The sequence below is a fragment of the Erpetoichthys calabaricus genome, chromosome 14 (assembly GCF_900747795.2).
Source record: "Erpetoichthys calabaricus chromosome 14, fErpCal1.3, whole genome shotgun sequence".
Lineage (NCBI taxonomy): Eukaryota > Metazoa > Chordata > Cladistia > Polypteriformes > Polypteridae > Erpetoichthys > Erpetoichthys calabaricus.
The window spans coordinates 29,126,212-29,146,379 of NC_041407.2; the positions used below are offsets into that span (position 1 = coordinate 29,126,212).

Here is a 20,168-nt window from a genome sequence, read left to right on the forward strand (position 1 = left end):
TAAACTGGCATGGAGGAAGTCTGACTAGATTCTGGAGAGGGAGAGACAGAGCCATTAGGGAGTGAGTGAAAACTTGAAGCATTGTATTTGAGGGCATTGAGCAAGCCACCTAAACCGACAGACAAAGAACTGAGCTTTTAAAGTCAGGACCCCGAGCCAGGTTTCTGTTTATTGGATTTGTTGATGTTCCTCCTGTGATAATCCCTTGCAGTGTGTATTTTTTGTGTGATGAGCAAAAATATTATTAATGAAGATTTCAATTTCTGTTTGTTTTGTTCCATGTTATAGAGTCTCTCAGAAATGCTCACATCACATTTAAGTAGTTGCAGGATAAATCATAGAGAGTATCAAAAGCTATGTATCACTGTTAGAAGTGAATAAGAAATGTTGTCTTTAGCCAAACAACTTTCTCAAAAGAGAACAGGAAAGAGTCACCACACTGTCTAGTACCAACAGGAATCTGAGCTACTGTGTGTTCAAACTTAACCAATATAACACCTTATCCAGCACCCCCATCACCAACAACAAGAAAAACAACTATTAACAGAATAAAAGTAATGAGATGTCTAGCAAAATGACACCTTTTATTGGCAAACTGAACAGATTACAATATGCAAACTTTCAAAGCAGCTCAGGCCCGTTCTTCAGGCAAGCTGTAGTCTACCTACTATTACCATACTATTACAGAATAAAAGTAGAAAACAGGGAATATATTAAATTAAGCAAAGGATGAGGCAATAAACAATGCACAAAACAAACTGTATTCCCCACCAAAACCCTATCATCCACACACGCATAAAACAAATAAATCACAAAGTCCACAGTTGACACACAAGAAAGACAGTACGGGTTTTTAAACAGTTAATGAAAGAAGGACAGTAGAGTTGATACATTGTAAAGACAGAATAAACCTGTCTTTAACTAAACTGGTGGTAACTGTGTAAAAATGAATGGCAGACAGCATAATATTCAAGAATAGCATCTGGAATGATCTTGTTGTGCAGATGCAGCAAGCCATAGAGTACTGTGGGAAACAATAATTCAGGAGGCCACCTTCCTGGCTGCTTGAGGTAAATGTGTAGCAACAATGAGATAACAAGAGTTGATTCACAGGCTGTTGTTATTCTGATGTGTGGATATAACGGGGGTCATCATACTTTGCTGGAAGACATTTTAAATCCTAATAACCAGTACAGACATAAGAAGCAAAACAGAAGCTTCATCATAAAGCAGGTAAAAATGCTGTGAGTACTGCCATCCCATTCCATCTCCTGTTAATGGGCATAACAGCCCCCACAACAGCCACAAACAATTTAAAAACTGGACATAAACAGACAGTTATATTTAAGTAGCAGTGCTATAACACTGCAATGCAATTTACTCCCATGAAATGAATAGCAACATCAATGAGACATATTTAACCTTTGTTTCAATGGTTTTTCGGAAATTAAATATGCATGGCAAAGGCGCATATGTGTAGCTGCCAAACAGGAACAAGAAAAACAGTAATGAATAGTATGACCTGGAATAAAGTACTGAAGAGATGTGTAAGAGTAGTTACAATGTTTGGCCACTAGATGACACACTTGATCAAGAAAAGGACTTTCAGACACCATATAATACTTCCAGGTTTTTAAAAAAATCTAAAATATAAATAATCACTTTCTGACACTGAACACAAACATATATTACTAAGATGTGCAATGAATTACTCAATACTAGGCTCTGACATCTTTTATGATTTTTGTCTAGTTTTGTTTTGGAAAAACAGGCAAGAACATTAAACAGTGAAATTGCATTCATTTACTTTATGTGATTTTAGTGCAGATCTTATTTGTTTCACTTACTCCATCCTTCAACTCTTTTTTCTCTTCCCATCACAATTTGTAATCCCCTATTGAGTACATTTTCATTTCCCATACTCTTGTTCTGTTGGTTTTAGATGCATCATTAGTGTCATATGTGTTATCAGACTACAACATTTAACCACTTGCAATTGCAGGTGCCACTACTTACATCCCACACACTCAAACTAGATGAATCTCTGGTGTTTAACTGCCTCTGAAATTAATGCCAGTGCTACTTGCATGGCAGTGAAAGGCTTTAATTCAGGGTGTTATTCGAAGTTTTTCCTTCCAATTGGCACACTCATCTCACATCCCTGGAAAGGGAATGCCCTCCTGTTGTTAATAAAGATTACAAACTTTGAAGTGCCAGCACTAGAACTGCTCTTAAAAGCCTTTTAGTTTGCTCTGCTCTTTCTTCACCATACTAGCCAAATAAGCTACTTGTTTTCAGAATTAAAAATGCCTCTTTTGCCTTCATACCATCCGTCTATATTAAATCTCTCTATTTCATATGATTTACAGATAATCAATAATTCATTTTTTGATTACTATTCCAAACCACAGTATTTACTGACACCTCCAGTACCCCTCCCTCAAATATCAAATTATTACAGGTAAAATTCCGTTACAACGAACTGCCAGGGACCTAAAAAATATTTAGTTGTAATGAGATTCTGTATTTGTTGCTATAGTTCTTTCTTTTACTTGCGTCCAGGCGTTTGCAATCATTTCAATAGCTTCTTTCGCGTTAGTTTTAATCTTCTCCTGTCTACAAGTTATGCTGACGAGAATTTTTCTCAGCATTTCCTTGCGATAATACACTTTCAGGGTGCGAATGATGCCCAGACCCAATGGCTGAAGCACTGTTGTGCAATTGGATGGGAGGAATTCAACACGAACATTATCTAAAAGTGGAAGCATGTTGTGGGCAGCACAGTTATCAATTAGAAGCCGAATCATCCTTTTCTTTTTCTTCATATTGTGAAGTTTATGAACTCTTTTGGGACCCCCTTCTCCCCACCCAACGGGAACGTCACGCTGAAGTGCGTCCCGAAGTGTGATTACCTCATCTGTGGAAGATTGTTTGTCCGTTGCTGGGGCAGGGCAACAGCAGACTCACAGTGCTGCAGTGAAGCACCACAGAAACGAATCCTAAAAGATCGTGGGTGTGCTATAAGTCTCTGTCTTACACCCCAAAACACGAGGCTGAGTCTCAGTACTTTAGCAAAACCAGCTTTATTAAGCTTGAAACAGGAACAGCAGGGTTATTTATTGTAGCGTGATCTGCCACTCTCCTATACTCAGACACAGCAGTCAGTCAGGGTCGTGGCCAGGTTAGTGGCCAAGTAATCCTGTTCCCTGCAATTGCAATGTTCCATGCATCACCCATCGAGATCTTTTCTGTTTGTTTCGGTGAAGAGACACAGCTGAGCTGTGAACCTGCTGTTGCCCCGGCAACATATTAAACAGTCTTCCAAAGACGCGGTGATCACACTTCGGCATTTGTCCAGTTGTGGGAGGTCCCAAGAGAGTTTAGTTTAGTGAATGAGTGCCTCATTAGTAGGAATGTTTCTTGAACGAGCATCACTGAACCACATAGAAATTGCTTTTTCTACGTCTTCAAATGCAGTAGTGCGCATAAATTTGCAACCCGAGATTTTTCTTCTTTTTTTGCTTGGTCTTTCAAGAAAGCTGACAGTGTTGATGGCGAAATTCTGAATTCACTGGCAATGTCTTTTTTCTTTTTGCCACAATCGAGAGCTGCAAAAATTTAAAGTTTTTTTTCTAATATGAACTGTTATCATTTTTCGTGTCTGCCGTTTCTATAGCAGGGTGACAATGAGTTAAATTCCAATGGATGTTTTTCAAATGTTGATGAGCAATAAGTAAAAGGTATCACTGAAAACCACAGAAAACAAAAACAGCAAAAAAAGTACAAGGAAAGTTAGAATTATTTTTTTTTTAACAATGTTTCTGATTGGGGATCATTGTGCAAATGTGCACAACTGAGCTGTGACCACAGAACTAACTGCTCTGTGGATGATTCATTCAAGCATTTCAAGGTCACTGCGTTGTAATGAAAGTATCTGCTGAATATACTTTGTAGTAACGAGATTTCTATACACTCATGTCATACAGTGGTGTGAAAAACTATTTGCCCCCTTCCTGATTTCTTATTCTTTTGCATGTTTGTCACACAAAATGTTTCTGATCATCAAACACATTTAACCATTAGTCAAATATAACACAAGTAAACACAAAATGCAGTTTGTAAATGGTGGTTTTTATATTTAGGGAGAAAAAAAAAATCCAAACCTACATTGGCCCTGTGTGAAAAAGTAATTGCCCCCTGAACCTAATAACTGGTTGGGCCACCCTTAGCAGCAATAACTGCAATCAAGCGTTTGCGATAACTTGCAATGAGTCTTTTACAGCGCTCTGGAGAATTTTGGCCCACTCATCTTTGCAAAATTGTTGTAATTCAGCTTTATTTGAGGGTTTTCTAGCATGAACCGCCTTTTTAAGGTCATGCCAGCATCTCAATTGGATTCAGGTCAGGACTTTGACTAGGCCACTCCAAAGTCTTCATTTTGTTTTTCTTCAGCCATTCAGAGGTGGATTTGCTGGTGTGTTTTGGGTCATTGTCCTGTTGCAGCACCCAAGATCGCTTCAGCTTGAGTTGACGAACAGATGGCCGGACATTCTCCTTCAGGATTTTTTGGTAGACAGTAGAATTCATGGTTCCATCTATCACAGCAAGCCTTCCAGGTCCTGAAGCAGCAAAACAACCCCAGACCATCACACTACCACCACCATATTTTACTGTTGGTATGATGTTCTTTTTCTGAAATGCTGTGTTCCTTTTACGCCAGATGTAACGGGACATTTGCCTTCCAAAAAGTTCAACTTTTGACTCATCAGTCCACAAGGTATTTTCCCAAAAGTCTTGGCAATCATTGAGATGTTTCTTAGCAAAATTGAGACGAGCCCTAATGTTCTTTTTGCTTAACAGTGGTTTGCGTCTTGGAAATCTGCCATGCAGGCCATTTTTGCCCAGTCTCTTTCTTATGGTGGAGTCGTGAACACTGACCTTAATTGAGGCAAGTGAGGCCTGCAGTTCTTTAGACGTTGTCCTGGGGTCTTTTGTGACCTCTCGGATGAGTCGTCTCTGCGCTCTTGGGGTAATTTTGGTCGGCCGGCCACTCCTGGGAAGGTTCACCACTGTTCCATGTTTTTGCCATTTGTGGATAATGGCTCTCACTGTGGTTCGCTGGAGTCCCAAAGCTTTAGAAATGGCTTTATAACCTTTACCAGACTGATAGATCTCAATTACTTCTGTTCTCATTTGTTCCTGAATTTCTTTGGATCTTGGCATGATGTCTAGCTTTTGAGGTGCTTTTGGTCTACTTCTCTGTGTCAGGCAGCTCCTATTTAAGTGATTTCTTGATTGAAACAGGTGTGGCAGTAATCAGGCCTGGGGGTGGCTATGGAAATTGAACTCCGGTGTGATACACCACAGTTAGGTTATTTTTTAACAAGGGGGCAATTACTTTTTCACACAGGGCCATGTAGGTTTGGATTTTTTTTCTCCCTAAATAATAAACACCATCATTTAAAAACTACATTTTGTGTTTACTTGTGTTATATTTGACTAATGGTTAAATGTGTTTGATGATCAGAAACATTTTGTGTGACAAACATGCAAAAGAATAAGAAATCAGGAAGGGGGCAAATAGTTTTTCACACCACTGTATGTGGAAACTGTTGGGACCATAAAAATACTTCGTTGTAATGAAATTTTCATTGTAAGGATATTCGTTGTAACGGAATTTTACCTGTACTTGATAACCTTCCTAATTTCAGAGTGAAAGAGGATTCACTTTCAGATACTTCCAATTCTTTGCCCAAATGTAAATAGTCTTTGGACTCTATGAGTCCTGGAAGAGGTTCCTGGAATGGACTGGCTCCCATCTGAGCTAGTTTTCCTTATTCTGGAAACAATTATCCATTCTATTTTTTCACATAATCAAAGAAGCCAACTCTTCTGCCTATTCAAACTCTATGCTGTTATTAACATGGCAGTTATCACTTTATTTTAAAAACATGGTGAGAACCCTCTCTTATTAACACAGACACAAAATTATTACGTAAATTTCAAGTACTGGCCCATCACTTACAGAAAGCCATTAGAAAGTTAATCAATACCGATTACCCTGTCTTCATACACTTATAATTAGCTTCTGATGTGTAGACTTATGTACATCACTGATTCTGTTCTTTCACTTTCAAGGGTTGCTGCTCATCCTTTCCTTGATGCTGAGAAGGCATTTAACTACATGAGCTGCCATTTTTTTATGGAAAGTAATGGACAGAATGGCTTTGGTGTGTGTTTTGTAAATTTAAGAATCTTTACTCTCCCCCTCCTCAGTCCTTCTGTCCAATTTAAATATCTCACATCCTTTCACCATTAGTTGATGAGCCAGGCAAATGTGTTATCTGTCTCTCCTGCTCTTAAATGTATCTCTTGAACAACTTGCAATTGTCATACATATATAACAAAACAATCTTGAAAGAAAAGGTGTACACTACATAACAAAGAATGAAAATGACCAAGGAATGAAAAACAAAAGCAGTAGTTCTAGTCATGGTTCTAAACACAAGCTGGTAGGTCCATTACCAGAAAGCTAAAAATACTAACATCGAAGAAAAAGTAAAGTCAGAATATGTTGTAAAAGATTAACCCTTAACAAAAATTTATTTTGAAATATTTTAAAGTTAGGATACTGACCCTAATGTGTCAATTCTGTTATAAGTCAGCCTGATAACATAATTTTTTCACATTTCTACCTCACTTGCATTTTCACTTGTAGCATGTGTCACATGTATAATCAACCTTCTGTCAGGTTTTGCAGTCTTTAATGTTTATAGAATAGATCGATCTGTGTGGTATTACCCAATACCATAATAAATGGGTAGGTATGGAAGGGAAAGTGAAACAGCAATAAATGTCCTGTCCAACAAATATAAAGTATATTTCATTATGAATCTAATTTTGTCTGATTTTAAGAAAAACAGCATATCCAGCTGTGTTATGATAGGTAGGTTAGGATTTATCCTATTGAATAAGACAAAGCATCTTCCTAAAAACATAATGCAATTTAACAAAATCGGTTGTTCATTAAGCAGTAATGCTCCAAAGAATATTACTCTGACTTCAAAAGGTGCTCATAAAAATTAGGAATTACTGTAAATCAAAAACTGTCTGATAAACAAGTGAAAAGAAGATGTGAGTGTGTGACATTCCTAAAACATGTGGCTTAATAAGGCAAACAATAGAATTATCAGTTAGATTACTTAACCAGGAAAATTTAGAAGCAGAAATGTGTGTGATTTGCAATATTGAGCTGGGTCATTACTTGAAATTGAAAGTTCCCATTCCCAAATAGACACATATCACCTAAAGATGGTCTCCTGAAAAAAACTGCTGAAGTTTGGATATATCTTCACCTCTGCTAGACAGCACTGTCTTCCATAGCAGATACTGGGGAAAAATAATGAAGTTCGGCAATTAAGTTGTCTATGTTGCATGTACTAATGAAGTTATAATTGAGGCACAGTTGTTCAAAGGATGCAAATATACTGTCAATATAAAAATTCATAAAGGTCCCAATATTAAATCTACAGCTTTCCTACCTTATGGGAATTTCAAAGTCTTCAATCTCAGGAAGTCTTAAAGCTCAATTTAGTTCATTTGTTGTATATTTGATTCTTGAACTTGGTGTAATTTTATTTTATCACAACATATCCATTTAGAACCATACTTTAATTATATTCTGATGTATCGAGTATGTATAGCATTCCTTAAATTTCCTTATTTGCCTGTGTACGATGACTTCCAACTGAATTATTAATTTCTAAGATGATGCTCTGAACTTCCTTCTGACTAGCATCTTATTAGCCTCTTCCCCATGTTCAAACTAAAAATTAAGTGATAGCTGCTCTGTTTGTATAACCAGTCCTTATCGTGAAATCCAAGAGGGGAGATTCTGCACTGATTTTGAAAATATCACTGATCAGTTCTGCTGCTTTTGTGGGTTTGCATTTTATTTTTGTGTGAAATGTAAAACATTATTTGTCTCCTCAAATAAGTATTTTCCAGAGGGCCCCAGCAAAAGTCTCTATAGACACACTTTCTATATATATCTATATACAGTGGTGTGAAAAACTATTTGCCCCCTTCCTGATTTCTTATTCTTTTGCATGTTTGTCACACAAAATGTTTCTGATCATCAAACACATTTAACCATTAGTCAAATATAACACAAGTAAACACAAAATGCAGTTTTTAAATGATGGTGTTTATTATTTAGGGAGAAAAAAAATCCAAACCTACATGGCCCTGTGTGAAAAAGTAATTGCCCCCTTGTTAAAAAATAACCTAACTGTGGTGTATCACACCTGAGTTCAATTTCCGTAGCCACCCCCAGGCCTGATTACTGCCACACCTGTTTCAATCAAGAAATCACTTAAATAGGAGCTGCCTGACACAGAGAAGTAGACCAAAAGCACCTCAAAAGCTAGACATCATGCCAAGATCCAAAGAAATTCAGGAACAAATGAGAACAGAAGTAATTGAGATCTATCAGTCTGGTAAAGGTTATAAAGCCATTTCTAAAGCTTTGGGACTCCAGCGAACCACAGTGAGAGCCATTATCCACAAATGGCAAAAACATGGAACAGTGGTGAACCTTCCCAGGAGTGGCCGGCCGACCAAAATTACCCCAAGAGCGCAGAGACGACTCATCCGAGAGGTCACAAAAGACCCCAGGACAACGTCTAAAGAACTGCAGGCCTCACTTGCCTCAATTAAGGTCAGTGTTCACGACTCCACCATAAGAAAGAGACTGGGCAAAAACGGCCTGCATGGCAGATTTCCAAGACGCAAACCACTGTTAAGCAAAAAGAACATTAGGGCTCGTCTCAATTTTGCTAAGAAACATCTCAATGATTGCCAAGACTTTTGGGAAAATACCTTGTGGACTGATGAGTCAAAAGTTGAACTTTTTGGAAGGCAAATGTCCCGTTACATCTGACGTAAAAGGAACACAGCATTTCAGAAAAAGAACATCATACCAGCAGTAAAATATGGTGGTGGTAGTGTGATGGTCTGGGGTTGTTTTGCTGCTTCAGGACCTGGAAGGCTTGCTGTGATAGATGGAACCATGAATTCTACTGTCTACCAAAAAATCCTGAAGGAGAATGTCTGGCCATCTGTTCGTCAACTCAAGCTGAAGCGATCTTGGGTGCTGCAACAGGACAATGACCCAAAACACACCAGCAAATCCACCTCTGAATGGCTGAAGAAAAACAAAATGAAGACTTTGGAGTGGCCTAGTCAAAGTCCTGACCTGAATCCAATTGAGATGCTATGGCATGACCTTAAAAAGGCGGTTCATGCTAGAAAACCCTCAAATAAAGCTGAATTACAACAATTTTGCAAAGATGAGTGGGCCAAAATTCCTCCAGAGCGCTGTAACAGACTCATTGCAAGTTATCGCAAACGCTTGATTGCAGTTATTGCTGCTAAGGGTGGCCCAACCAGTTATTAGGTTCAGGGGGCAATTACTTTTTCACACAGGGCCATGTAGGTTTGGATTTTTTTTTCTCCCTAAATAATAAAAACCACCATTTACAAACTGCATTTTGTGTTTACTTGTGTTATATTTGACTAATGGTTAAATGTGTTTGATGATCAGAAACATTTTGTGTGACAAACATGCAAAAGAATAAGAAATCAGGAAGGGGGCAAATAGTTTTTCACACCACTGTATATATATATATATATAAATTTCTTCTCACATTTCAAATGGAAATTACGTATGACCACGCAATATGGAAATTACGTATGAAACGGAAATTACGTATGACCATGCAATATGAAAATTACGTATGATCACAGAACATATTATACAGCAACTAATCACTTTGTTTGTGGACGCCATTTTTATATCGTCTTTACGAATTATTATTTGTGTGAGAGTTATTTTACTGATATTGAAAAGAAGTAAACACAAACTCGCCGATCTATCCCATAGAAGTGCGCCCCGCGTCGTCCTCTGCCAGCCCTCCTCTCTGGACTACAGTGCTGAGCCGTCCGCCACCAGGCGCGTTCTGACAGAGAAGTTTTATTTATTCGTCCATGTGACTGTCGCGGAAACTGCCACATTGTAACTTTTTTTTAGTTGACAGTACTTGATAGTAGAAGAGATGAGGAAAACAGCTTTGCGTCTTTCTGCTTTTTAACTGTGCCGAGCTGTAAACAATGTCAAGACGAGACCGCCTTCAGTGGCCAGGGGTCGTGAGAACAATGTGGACGCTGGGAGATGCGGAATGTCAGGCTGCTCCGTCGGGTCGAGAGCTTCGCATTTTCGGGCAGCGTCCTCTCTTCTCGCGTTGTTTGTGACACTTCCAAGTGCCCTGTCGGCTCCTGGGAGAGTGGAAATCTTTGCGAATGAGTGTAATCGGCACCATCAAAGCAGGACTCTGTCTGTAAATTGCCCTGCACAACTACTTACTGTCCCTTAAGGTGAGTTTGGGTCACTAAAACCCCGCAACATTCAAGGTTGCTTTTGTGATCAGTTATTATAAGAAGTAAATCACAGGCACGTAGTGCAAGGTTGTCAGGCAGAAATTTGGATGATCACATAGAAAATGTAATTTCTATACCACAGCGGTCGTGTAGCGCCTTTCACAAGGGATCTACTACCGAGAAATGATCCAAATACATTTTAGCTGCTGTTAGTACTACTTACCTGTTGTGTTATAGCGCCTTTAAAATGTAGTTTACCCGAAACCACTCCAGTGATGCTCAATGTATCTTTACTTCTTAAATGTTAATGTTTTACTGTTTAATAACTTATAGACTACACTTTATTTTTTTCCCTTGCACTCAGTGAGCGAAGCCACTGGGTAATCAGCTAGTTTTCCATAAAAATATCACCTTGTCTAGAGCTATTTAATAAAATCTTCATCTGCTAGTAATAATGGGCAAAGTCAATGACTGTAAATTACTTGTGCTTAATATTCTAAGTTCCAGGGTAAGTGGAGCTTGATCAGGAATAGCAATCACATCTTAATTGAAAAGCTAGAGCTGTCATTAAAAAACAGTCATTCCATGATTAACTATGACACATTGATGAAAAAATGTCTTCATGAGAGGACAAACCTCCAAAAGGTCCAATAATTTACTATCCTTCATGCAACAATAAATTGTTGAGGCAATTGTAAATAAGACAGCAGAATTTTAATTCAATCTCATTCTCTATATCAAGCAAAAGAATTATCAGCATCTGTTATCAGCTTTACCAATTTCTTGGTTGACCTGAAGGCTTCAGATTCTATGATTCAAGTTTGCTATTAAAGTCTATGACTGAGCTCACAAGCAACTATGTAATCTCTCTTGCTGTGCACCAATTACTAACAGATCCATTCTTTAAAGCACTCTGTTTTTGTGATTTATCCCAGTACACCTTTGCTCCAATCTTTTAAATCAAGAGTGAAGACATTCTGAAAGTGACATTTTAGTGTATTTCAATTTCCTCTGTCAGATCTGTTTTCACTTTGATAGTAAAGAGTCATTCTCTGTTTATCAGTGTTAAAAAAGCCTAATTATAACCACTGTGATTCAAAGTTGTATAACGATAAAATGTGAAAATGGAATAAATACTTTTATAGACACTGTATATTCTTCCTATCTATATGTTTTCATCCATTTCCTCTAGTTTTCCCAGCGGTATAGGTTAGTGTAACAACATTTCTCATTCTTTTGTATGCAGGATGCAATTTTCAGTTATTCAGATTGTAGTATTGATTTGACACGAGTCATCTTCTAACACTTCAACAACTTTATTTTGAACAACAACAAAATAATCTTATAACTCAGTTAATGTAAATGTTAAGACATGGTCAAAGTCTGCATCACTTCATTTCCTTCTGACCCCAAACTTCCCACCTTCCACATCCAGAAACACATAACACCTTTCTCACATTCTCACAAGAACTCTCATTGAAACATCTGAAATTTAACAATGCTGAATTTACAAAAGCAAAGCTACACTTGTTTAAATGAAAAGGTTCACTTACATTACAGCTCTTACAGTTAGATTAACTGGTGATTTTAAATTAGCCCTGCATGAATGTGTATGTGGGTGTGCAGGAGTAGCCCCTGTAGTAGACTGATGCCCTGTCTAGGTCTGATTCCTTCCTTGTACTCAATGCTGCTGGCTCCTGTGAAGTTAAATTGGATTTAGCGAGTTTGAGAATGTAGTTATAACATTACTTGCTTTGCAACATGTTTTTATAATAGCCACTGTGAAAAATGCTATATAAAGTAAAGATTCATTCAGCTGTGCAAAAATATAATCAGGCAAAAAAAATTTAAAAATGCCTTACCTCTTTTATATACATTTTTGCTCTTTCAGAACTGAGCTTTCCATCGTTGACAACAGAACGAACAAATATCAAAGTCTCAGTAATAAACTGGGATGCACTTCTCACCAAATTCTGTGTCATAATGTGATTTGTTTTTGAAAATTCTGTTTTACCCCTCTGGCTAAAAACAAGAACAAAAACATATTCAGCACCAGCAAATACTACTTTAATTGATTGATCAATTTAATTTTCCTTTGCATATGTATCATAATTTTTAAGTGATTATAAATTAGTATATAGTAACTAAGATAAAGACTAAAATAAATTATAAGAAAACAATTATTAAAGCTACCATTTTGGATATTTTATTTCCTTCAACTTAAATTTTATTTTCCTTACCTTTTAGCTTTTCTTGGAACTAAATTGTAAAAAAAGAACAGAGATAAGTAAATTAAAATAAGCAAATACTATTAAATATTTCTTCTAATATGAATAACTTTTGTTTGTAAATTTTTTTAAGGATGGGAAAGTGATAATGTAATTGGAAAATTCATATTTTATTATTCTAGCATGTGTAAACAGTTTGGGTGAGGAATAGAAGAAGAAATAAAAACTGTAAGTGCACATCTAAATTGTGACTTTGGCATATTTAATTGCATATATCTATTATATGAATAATATGACTTCTTGTCTTTCAAAAACAATTACTTTGACTCATCTGTACAGTACCTAGAATCTACATCATATTTCCTGCATAAAGTAAAACAAATGACTAGTAGTAGGTAGGGTGCCAATTTAACCTGCATTTTCATAATGAGAACCATATAGTCATGCTGATAACCTTTCTATTTGAAAAGCATAGTTTAGTTAACATCTGACATCTAATTTAGGAATCTTTATTTACTTACATTATCATTGAAAACTTTGGAATCATCCAGAAACTTTCATGTTTTTAAGAAAAACAACTGATATTGTTTTTACCAAATATCTGTGTCATCTGCAACAGTGAAAAGGTATCTTCAAAATGCTGGCCTTGCAAACCCAGGAAAGACAGTTTACTTGGTATATTGAACAGAAAAATTGGTTTCAGCTCTGCTAACACGATTACAATGATTTATCTAATAACAAGTTAGCATTTAAACATTGTTAATTAAGGATGAGCTATGTGACTTTACCACTAGGATGCTGGAGAAATGGCTGCTGAAAAAAGGTTTTGCAGTCATATATGAAAAAGAAATTGTAAATCAGTCATTTTAAGCAGTACTGGCCATTTGCAACATTATTAATGTATTGGGTATCTTTTTAAATCAATTTATTGGTATGTTGATGAAAAAGTATCAATTCCTAAGAAAAACATGAACATTTCTGTATGATTCCAAACTCCTGAATGATGTATGTTACTGTATCAAAGATACAAATAATTTGTTTGGTAAGCCAGGACTTGATCAAAATTCAGCGTAGACTGTAGACTGGAAAATCATGCTAAATGCCAGTGTGGGAAAATAAGAGGTTATATTTAAGTCCTGTAAGTTTAGAGAGCAATCAATTGGAATTTTTCTGTACCACTAATATGTAGTCAGCATTTGTTTTCCAATACCAAAAGATGACAAAGAGAAAGCTCAACAACAACAAAGAAAAAACATCCACGCTTGCCAACTAGAATTTGACCAATGTGTCACATTGACAAAGCTAAAATGAAACTTTCTCAGAAAATTGGTAAGAACTAAAGTGACCTATTAACACAGTGAAGTTCACTCTGGATTTTAAAATTAATGATGAAAATGATCCAACCACCTGGGTTAGGAGGTAAAGTTATACTTGAACCACCGTCATCATAAATGGTACGATGCTTTTCATGATATTGTAGACAGTTTGTGATTTTACACTCCCCATTCTTCTCCAATCGACACAGGAAAAATCTTCTTAAGGCCTACAAAAAACATGTTAGATTTTTACCTGTCAGAATAGCCTGGTAAATTGGTATACTCAAGCCTGAATAATAAAAAGCACAGATACAATAGTTTTGTAACACTTGAAGTATACTAAAATTACAGCAGACTATACAAAGCACTATTCAGTGGTGTAATAAGCAGCAGTTTACAATCCATGAAAACTAAACTAAAAACATATGTAGTTTGTAGTGATAACCAGGAAAACATTTTAATCCCATGTTTCCATGCAGAATGGAAATAACACATTTTCTGTTAGAATAGGTATTTATGGTGACCAATGCTGGACAACAGCAAACAGTATCAAACATCCATGAAAAAAACTCTCATGTTACTCATACAATGTAATCCACAATACACAATTCACAATATCCAAAACATAACATTTTACAAAAATGTTTGTTAAATGATAAAAATGTAAATTTTGCAATAATAAATGTTACAAACTTAACAGAGTTGGTGTCTGACAAACCATTAGAACAATCTGGACAAGAACAGGCCATTCAGACCAACAAAGCTATCCACCTAATTCTTCCAAAAGAACACTTAGTCACATTTTGAAAGTCCCTAAAGTACTACCGTCTACCATACAAATTGGAAACTTATTCTGTAGTATTTGTCTATGGTTCTTTGTATGAAGGAAAACTTCCTACTGTTTGTGTGAAATTTACCTTTAACAAGTTTCCAACTCTGTCCCCCTGTTCTTATTGAGCTCATTTTAAAGTAACAGTCTCAATCCACTGTACTAATTCCCTTCATAATTTTAAATACTTCAATCATGTCTCCTCTTAATATCTTTTAGGTTAAACTGAAAAGGCTCGGGCTACAGTGCTGGAATTAGCCTAGTCGCTCTTCTCTGGACTTTTTCTAGTGCTTTTATGTCAGTACTCCACATGAGGCCTTACCAGTGCGTTATAAAGCTTTAGCATAAACTCCTTGGACTTGTGCTCCACACATTGTGCTAAATAATCTAACATTCTGTTAGCCTTCTTAATGGCTTCTGAACATTGTCTGGAAGTTGATAGTGATGAGTCAACTATAAGTCCTGAGTACTTCTCATTAGCAATTTTTTCAAGTGTCAGTCTTCTCACTGTGTATTCAAATCTCACATTTTTACCTCCTACATGTAATATGTTACATTTACTTATATTCAGTTTCATCCACCACAAATCTGCCCAAGCCTGTATGCTGCACAGGCGCCTCTGTAATGATTCGACGGATTCTAGATTATGTAACAATCCACCTACTGTAGCTTGGTATCACCTGCAAACTCAAGCAGGTTGTTATTTATATTTCTATACAAACCATTAATATATTAAACATTTCAGTGACCCTAGCGCTGACCCCTGTGGGATACCATTTTTAACATCAGCCAATTTTAGATAAGTTTCCTGTGTTTTAGCCATTTTCTGCCCTCATCTACACACCACACCCTGAACTCCCATTTCTTTTTGTTTGATGTCCAACCTCTAACGTGGCACCTTATCAGATGTGTTTTGAAAGTCAAGATAAATAACATTATATGCACCACTTTGATCATATCCTTTTGTTGCTTCCTCATAAAATATGACCTCTGAACCCTTGCTGACTATTCAGTAAACCTCCTCTTCTTACCACATGTTGTTCAGTCTTTTCCTTAATAATTTCTTCTATTAATTTAACTGTTGTAAAAGTTAAGTGACCTATAACTGCTTGGATCTGATCTATCACTTTTATATATAACAAGATCATATTTGCCATTTTTCAGTCATTTTGAATTGCCCCAGTCCACAGTAACTTCCTAAAAATATGCATCAAGGGTTTATACTGTATATGTACTAACCTCTTTAAGCCATCAACGATAAATATTATCTGGTCCTGGTGATTTATTTGATTTCAGATTATTTAATCTGAGTAGTACTTCTCCTTCTACAATTTCCAAATCACCCAGTATCTCCTTACTAGTCCCAGTTATAGCTGGAAGGTTACCTACTTCCTCACATGTGAAGATGTCAGAAAAGGTTTAGAGCATAAGATCAGCATTGGAGTTGTTAGTCTTAAAAGTCTTATACAGCTGTTTTTTTCCTTTGCATCTTCTTTTTCAACCCCTTATTTTCCCACTGCTCAGTATTTTTCAATTTCCTACTAATTGTAAATTTTGGGACTCACCTGTCCTGTATTATATGTGAAATGTTTTAAAACCTGTTCAATTGTTTCTTAACTGTCTCCACACTTAAAAGCTTATCCCAGTTTATCCCTTTTATAATTTGTCGCATCTGTTCAAAATTTGCCGTACCAAAGTCAAACATAACAGTTTTGGTCTTTGCAATTGTGCTTTTCCAAAACAATGAGAATTGTATTGCGGTATATTATGGTCACTTGCCCCTAAAGGTTCAATCACCTCTACAACCTAAATTATATCCTATTTATTATAAAAAACGAAATCTAGACAGGCCTCCCCCCCAAATTGGTTCTTTAACATACTGTGTTAAAAAGCAGTCGCTGATACATTTAAAAACTCCTGCTCTTGTACTCCACTATTTGCAAAGTTAGTCCAGTTAATATTAAAGTATTTAATGTCCCCATGACTAAAATATCCCTCTGCAAATTTGCCATTTTAATATTACAAAAAACATGCATACTGAAATTACTGCCTGCATTGGGGGGTCTACAGCATACTGTATATAAGGCCTCTTTTCTTATTGCTTTCCAGACAAATCCAGACATCCTCACTAAGATGTGGCTCATCATCCAAATGAAGAATACTTGCATTTAAATTCTGCTTGTCATGAATGGCAACCCCTCAGTCTTTTCTGTTATGACCGTCTTTCCTAAAAAATTGTAACCATCTATGTTATATTCATAGCCACCTTTGTTATTTAGCCGGGTTTCAATTATTGCTATAATATCATAATTATGCTCAGCTACATACAACTCCAACTCCCTTGCTTTATTTTTAATACTTCTAGCATTAGTGCAAGTGCTTTTTTAAAGTGTTAACTTATTTACTTTTGCACTTAAATGTTTGATTAGAATTTACATTACTATGCATATTTATTTTTACATTCTTGTTTGTCACTTTATGTTCAATTGCAAACCTGGCCTGTCTTAAATTCTCTGCCCCCCATTTCATAGTTTAAACAATCCTCAATTAACACAGTCATATGCCTCCCCAATACATAGGTGACCCTCTGATTCAAATGTACTATAACTTGTCACAGCGGAACAGATCCCAATTATTCCAAAAGGAGTCCCTTTGCCCCATACACATATACCCTTATACCCTACACCAAGATTTGAACCACACATTAATAATAATAATAATAATAATTCATTACATTTATATAGTGCTTTTCTCACAACGACAACTGGATCCCCCACCCCTACGGCCATGAGCCTATCAACCCTTCCAGGGAGGTCTCCCATATGTGTTCGAGGTGCACCCATATGTCAAGACATTGCATGAGATTCTCAATTGTGATCCCTGCCTTTAAAAAAAGACTACAGTTTTTGCCAAACTTTTTTTATTTCCTCGATCTATTTTTCAGTTTCTTTTGCTCTCTGTCTCATCTGAACACAACTATTTTAAAGGTAAAAGGAACCAAAACAGAATGTAGAATAACAAAATATTAAAAAGTCAAAAAGATTATATTTTTAGTTTTCTACCTAGAGTAATTAATGTGGAAATACAAGAACTTAATAGAGACATTTTTCACTCTAACTATGGGAAGAAGAAAATTTTGATTCATAAAACTATTAAGACAACATCAGCCACTAATGGGCACTACAATAGGGGTGGCCAGGAAAATTAATTAACTTAAACTATTTTTGGCTAAAATATATACACTAAAAATGTTTGGTCAGTCCTCTCTCTTCAAATCCCAATAGGTGCTCTCATTGAGGCATTGGGAGGGGTTCTAAAATTGATATACACATAAAAGTATAGGATGTACGATTGAATGTGTCCTTGAAATGTATTTTTTATTTCAAATGATGTCACAAATCTCTCTATTATAAAAAAAATCCTGGAGAGAAACAGTAGGGCGTCGAGACGTGATCTTAACGTTAAGATCACGGAAAACAGTTAAAAGACCCGCGAGGACCTTAAACATCAGACATTGTGCCAAGAGATTGACCAAGGACCGTCTCGCGATGACGTAGAACATGAGATTCTTGCAAGACATGCCCTACTTAATCAATATCAAATAAGACAACGGGGCAGCAAAACATTCAGTCTTGTGAAGGATTTGAGCACACACAGATCCAGGATCTCAGCGCATATAAAGCGTAAAAGGACAATACGTTATAAATAAAACGTCGACTAGGCGAAGAAGAAAGCAGCGCGGAGAAAACAGACTCAAAAGTGTTGGAGAGAAAAATGAGCAAAAAAAGAAAACATAATCTAGGTGCAAATTCAGAAAATAAGGAAAGTAATTATCAGCCCGCAAGAAGCGGAATTGAAACAAAGCACTTCATAAATACGTTCACAAACTTTGGTGCTATACACATGCAGAGCAGATTATGAAAGCAGTGGAATTCGAAAGGCTCAAAAAAAAAAAAGTATGCACAATACATATGTGGAGAAAGTTAAAGAATATGAAAGTAGAAAAATTAGAAAGTATTAAAAAAAAAAAATAAAAATAAAGATCGCAATAGTGCAAAAAAACGGAAATTATTACTCGAAAAAGGGAAAATAATCACCACGGACCAGGTGTCATTGAAAAAAAAGCAGGACAAAGCGAGGTCAGAAATAAAAGACAGAGTAGAAAACAAAGTAAAACGTCTTAAATTGGTTACAAAACAAAGGGGCCAGACACATGCAGAGCAGATTAGAGATAATGAAAACTTGAATTCAAAAGACTCAAAAAAAAAAAATGTAGGGCGAAACACATGCAGAGCAAGATACAGAATATGAAAGCAGAAAAAAACCACAGTGTCAAAAAAAGAAAGTAAACATCGCATTAGTGCAAAAAAAGAGAAATTATTACTCGGAGAAATAACTAAAAGGCAAATAGAGATCGAATATATGGACATAGGTGATATGTCAGAAGTATGTAGGTATTGTAAGGCTTTGAAGTTTAAGTCAGAGAATTTCAAAAACGGAGTTTACCTCACATGCATTTATTGGTTACTTTACAAAAAAAATTATTAACTGCTGATGATGTGGATCGTTTTATCTGTGCTGAAATTCCAAACAGAGAAACCTATCCTGAATTATGGTACAAAGTCATTAAACACAGGTCTCACTGACCTCATTTAAAAGATTCAGCATACTGGAACTCAAAAGATTCCAAATATTGTTTTTACATAAGTTCTGAAATAAAAGTGAAACTAATGAAATAGCAACAATTCAAAGAAAAAAAAAATCTTAAAAGTGTGTATCTGGAAAACCAAACACGGGGGTTGGCGAGCGAAGCCCCCTAGTCTCTAATAAAGATAACAAAAGTGCAACAGCAATACTATTTTGTGCATGTGTGTCTTTTGGTTGTTACTGTATGAATGTCAATATTCTGAGGAGACATGCAAGTTGCAAAATTCCATTATACAATGCACACATAACAATAAATTTGAACTTGAACTTTCATTTTGAAAAAGCTGAGAAAATATTTTAAAATGAAAATGTTCTAATGTACAACAGATTACAACAAAATACAAAAAAGTTATCCTTAAGCACACTTACCAAAGAGACTGCATGTAATGTGGACACATTAGTCAAAAAAATATATAATGGTCAAAAGACAGAAAATCACTGAATGAAGTGGACCTAAATGAAAATACTACTTATTTTTTAATCCTTTAATTACCATATACAATTTCTCGTATTTGGAATTTCTTATTTTACACATACCCCAACTTTGTCTCCAGAGACACACACTGAGGTTTTTTTAATTTTAGGCATCCGAGTGCAGGGTCAGCTATTTGTACAGTGCCCCTGGGTCAATTGCAGATTAAAGGCCTTGCT

General features: G+C 36.2%; 1 protein-coding gene across 1 annotated transcript in view; it reads right to left on the reverse strand.

Annotated features, from left to right (window-relative positions):
• Positions 1 to 20,168, reverse strand: part of LOC114664831 (uncharacterized) — a 45,141-nt gene that overhangs the window by 12,072 nt on the left and 12,901 nt on the right. The window contains exons 4-6 of the mRNA XM_028819118.2: positions 14,073 to 14,208; positions 12,678 to 12,696; positions 12,300 to 12,459 (exon numbers count right to left, since the gene is read on the reverse strand). Of these exons, the coding sequence (XP_028674951.2) occupies positions 12,300 to 12,459; positions 12,678 to 12,696; positions 14,073 to 14,208 (315 nt within the window). The remainder of the gene's footprint in view (positions 1 to 12,299; positions 12,460 to 12,677; positions 12,697 to 14,072; positions 14,209 to 20,168) is intronic.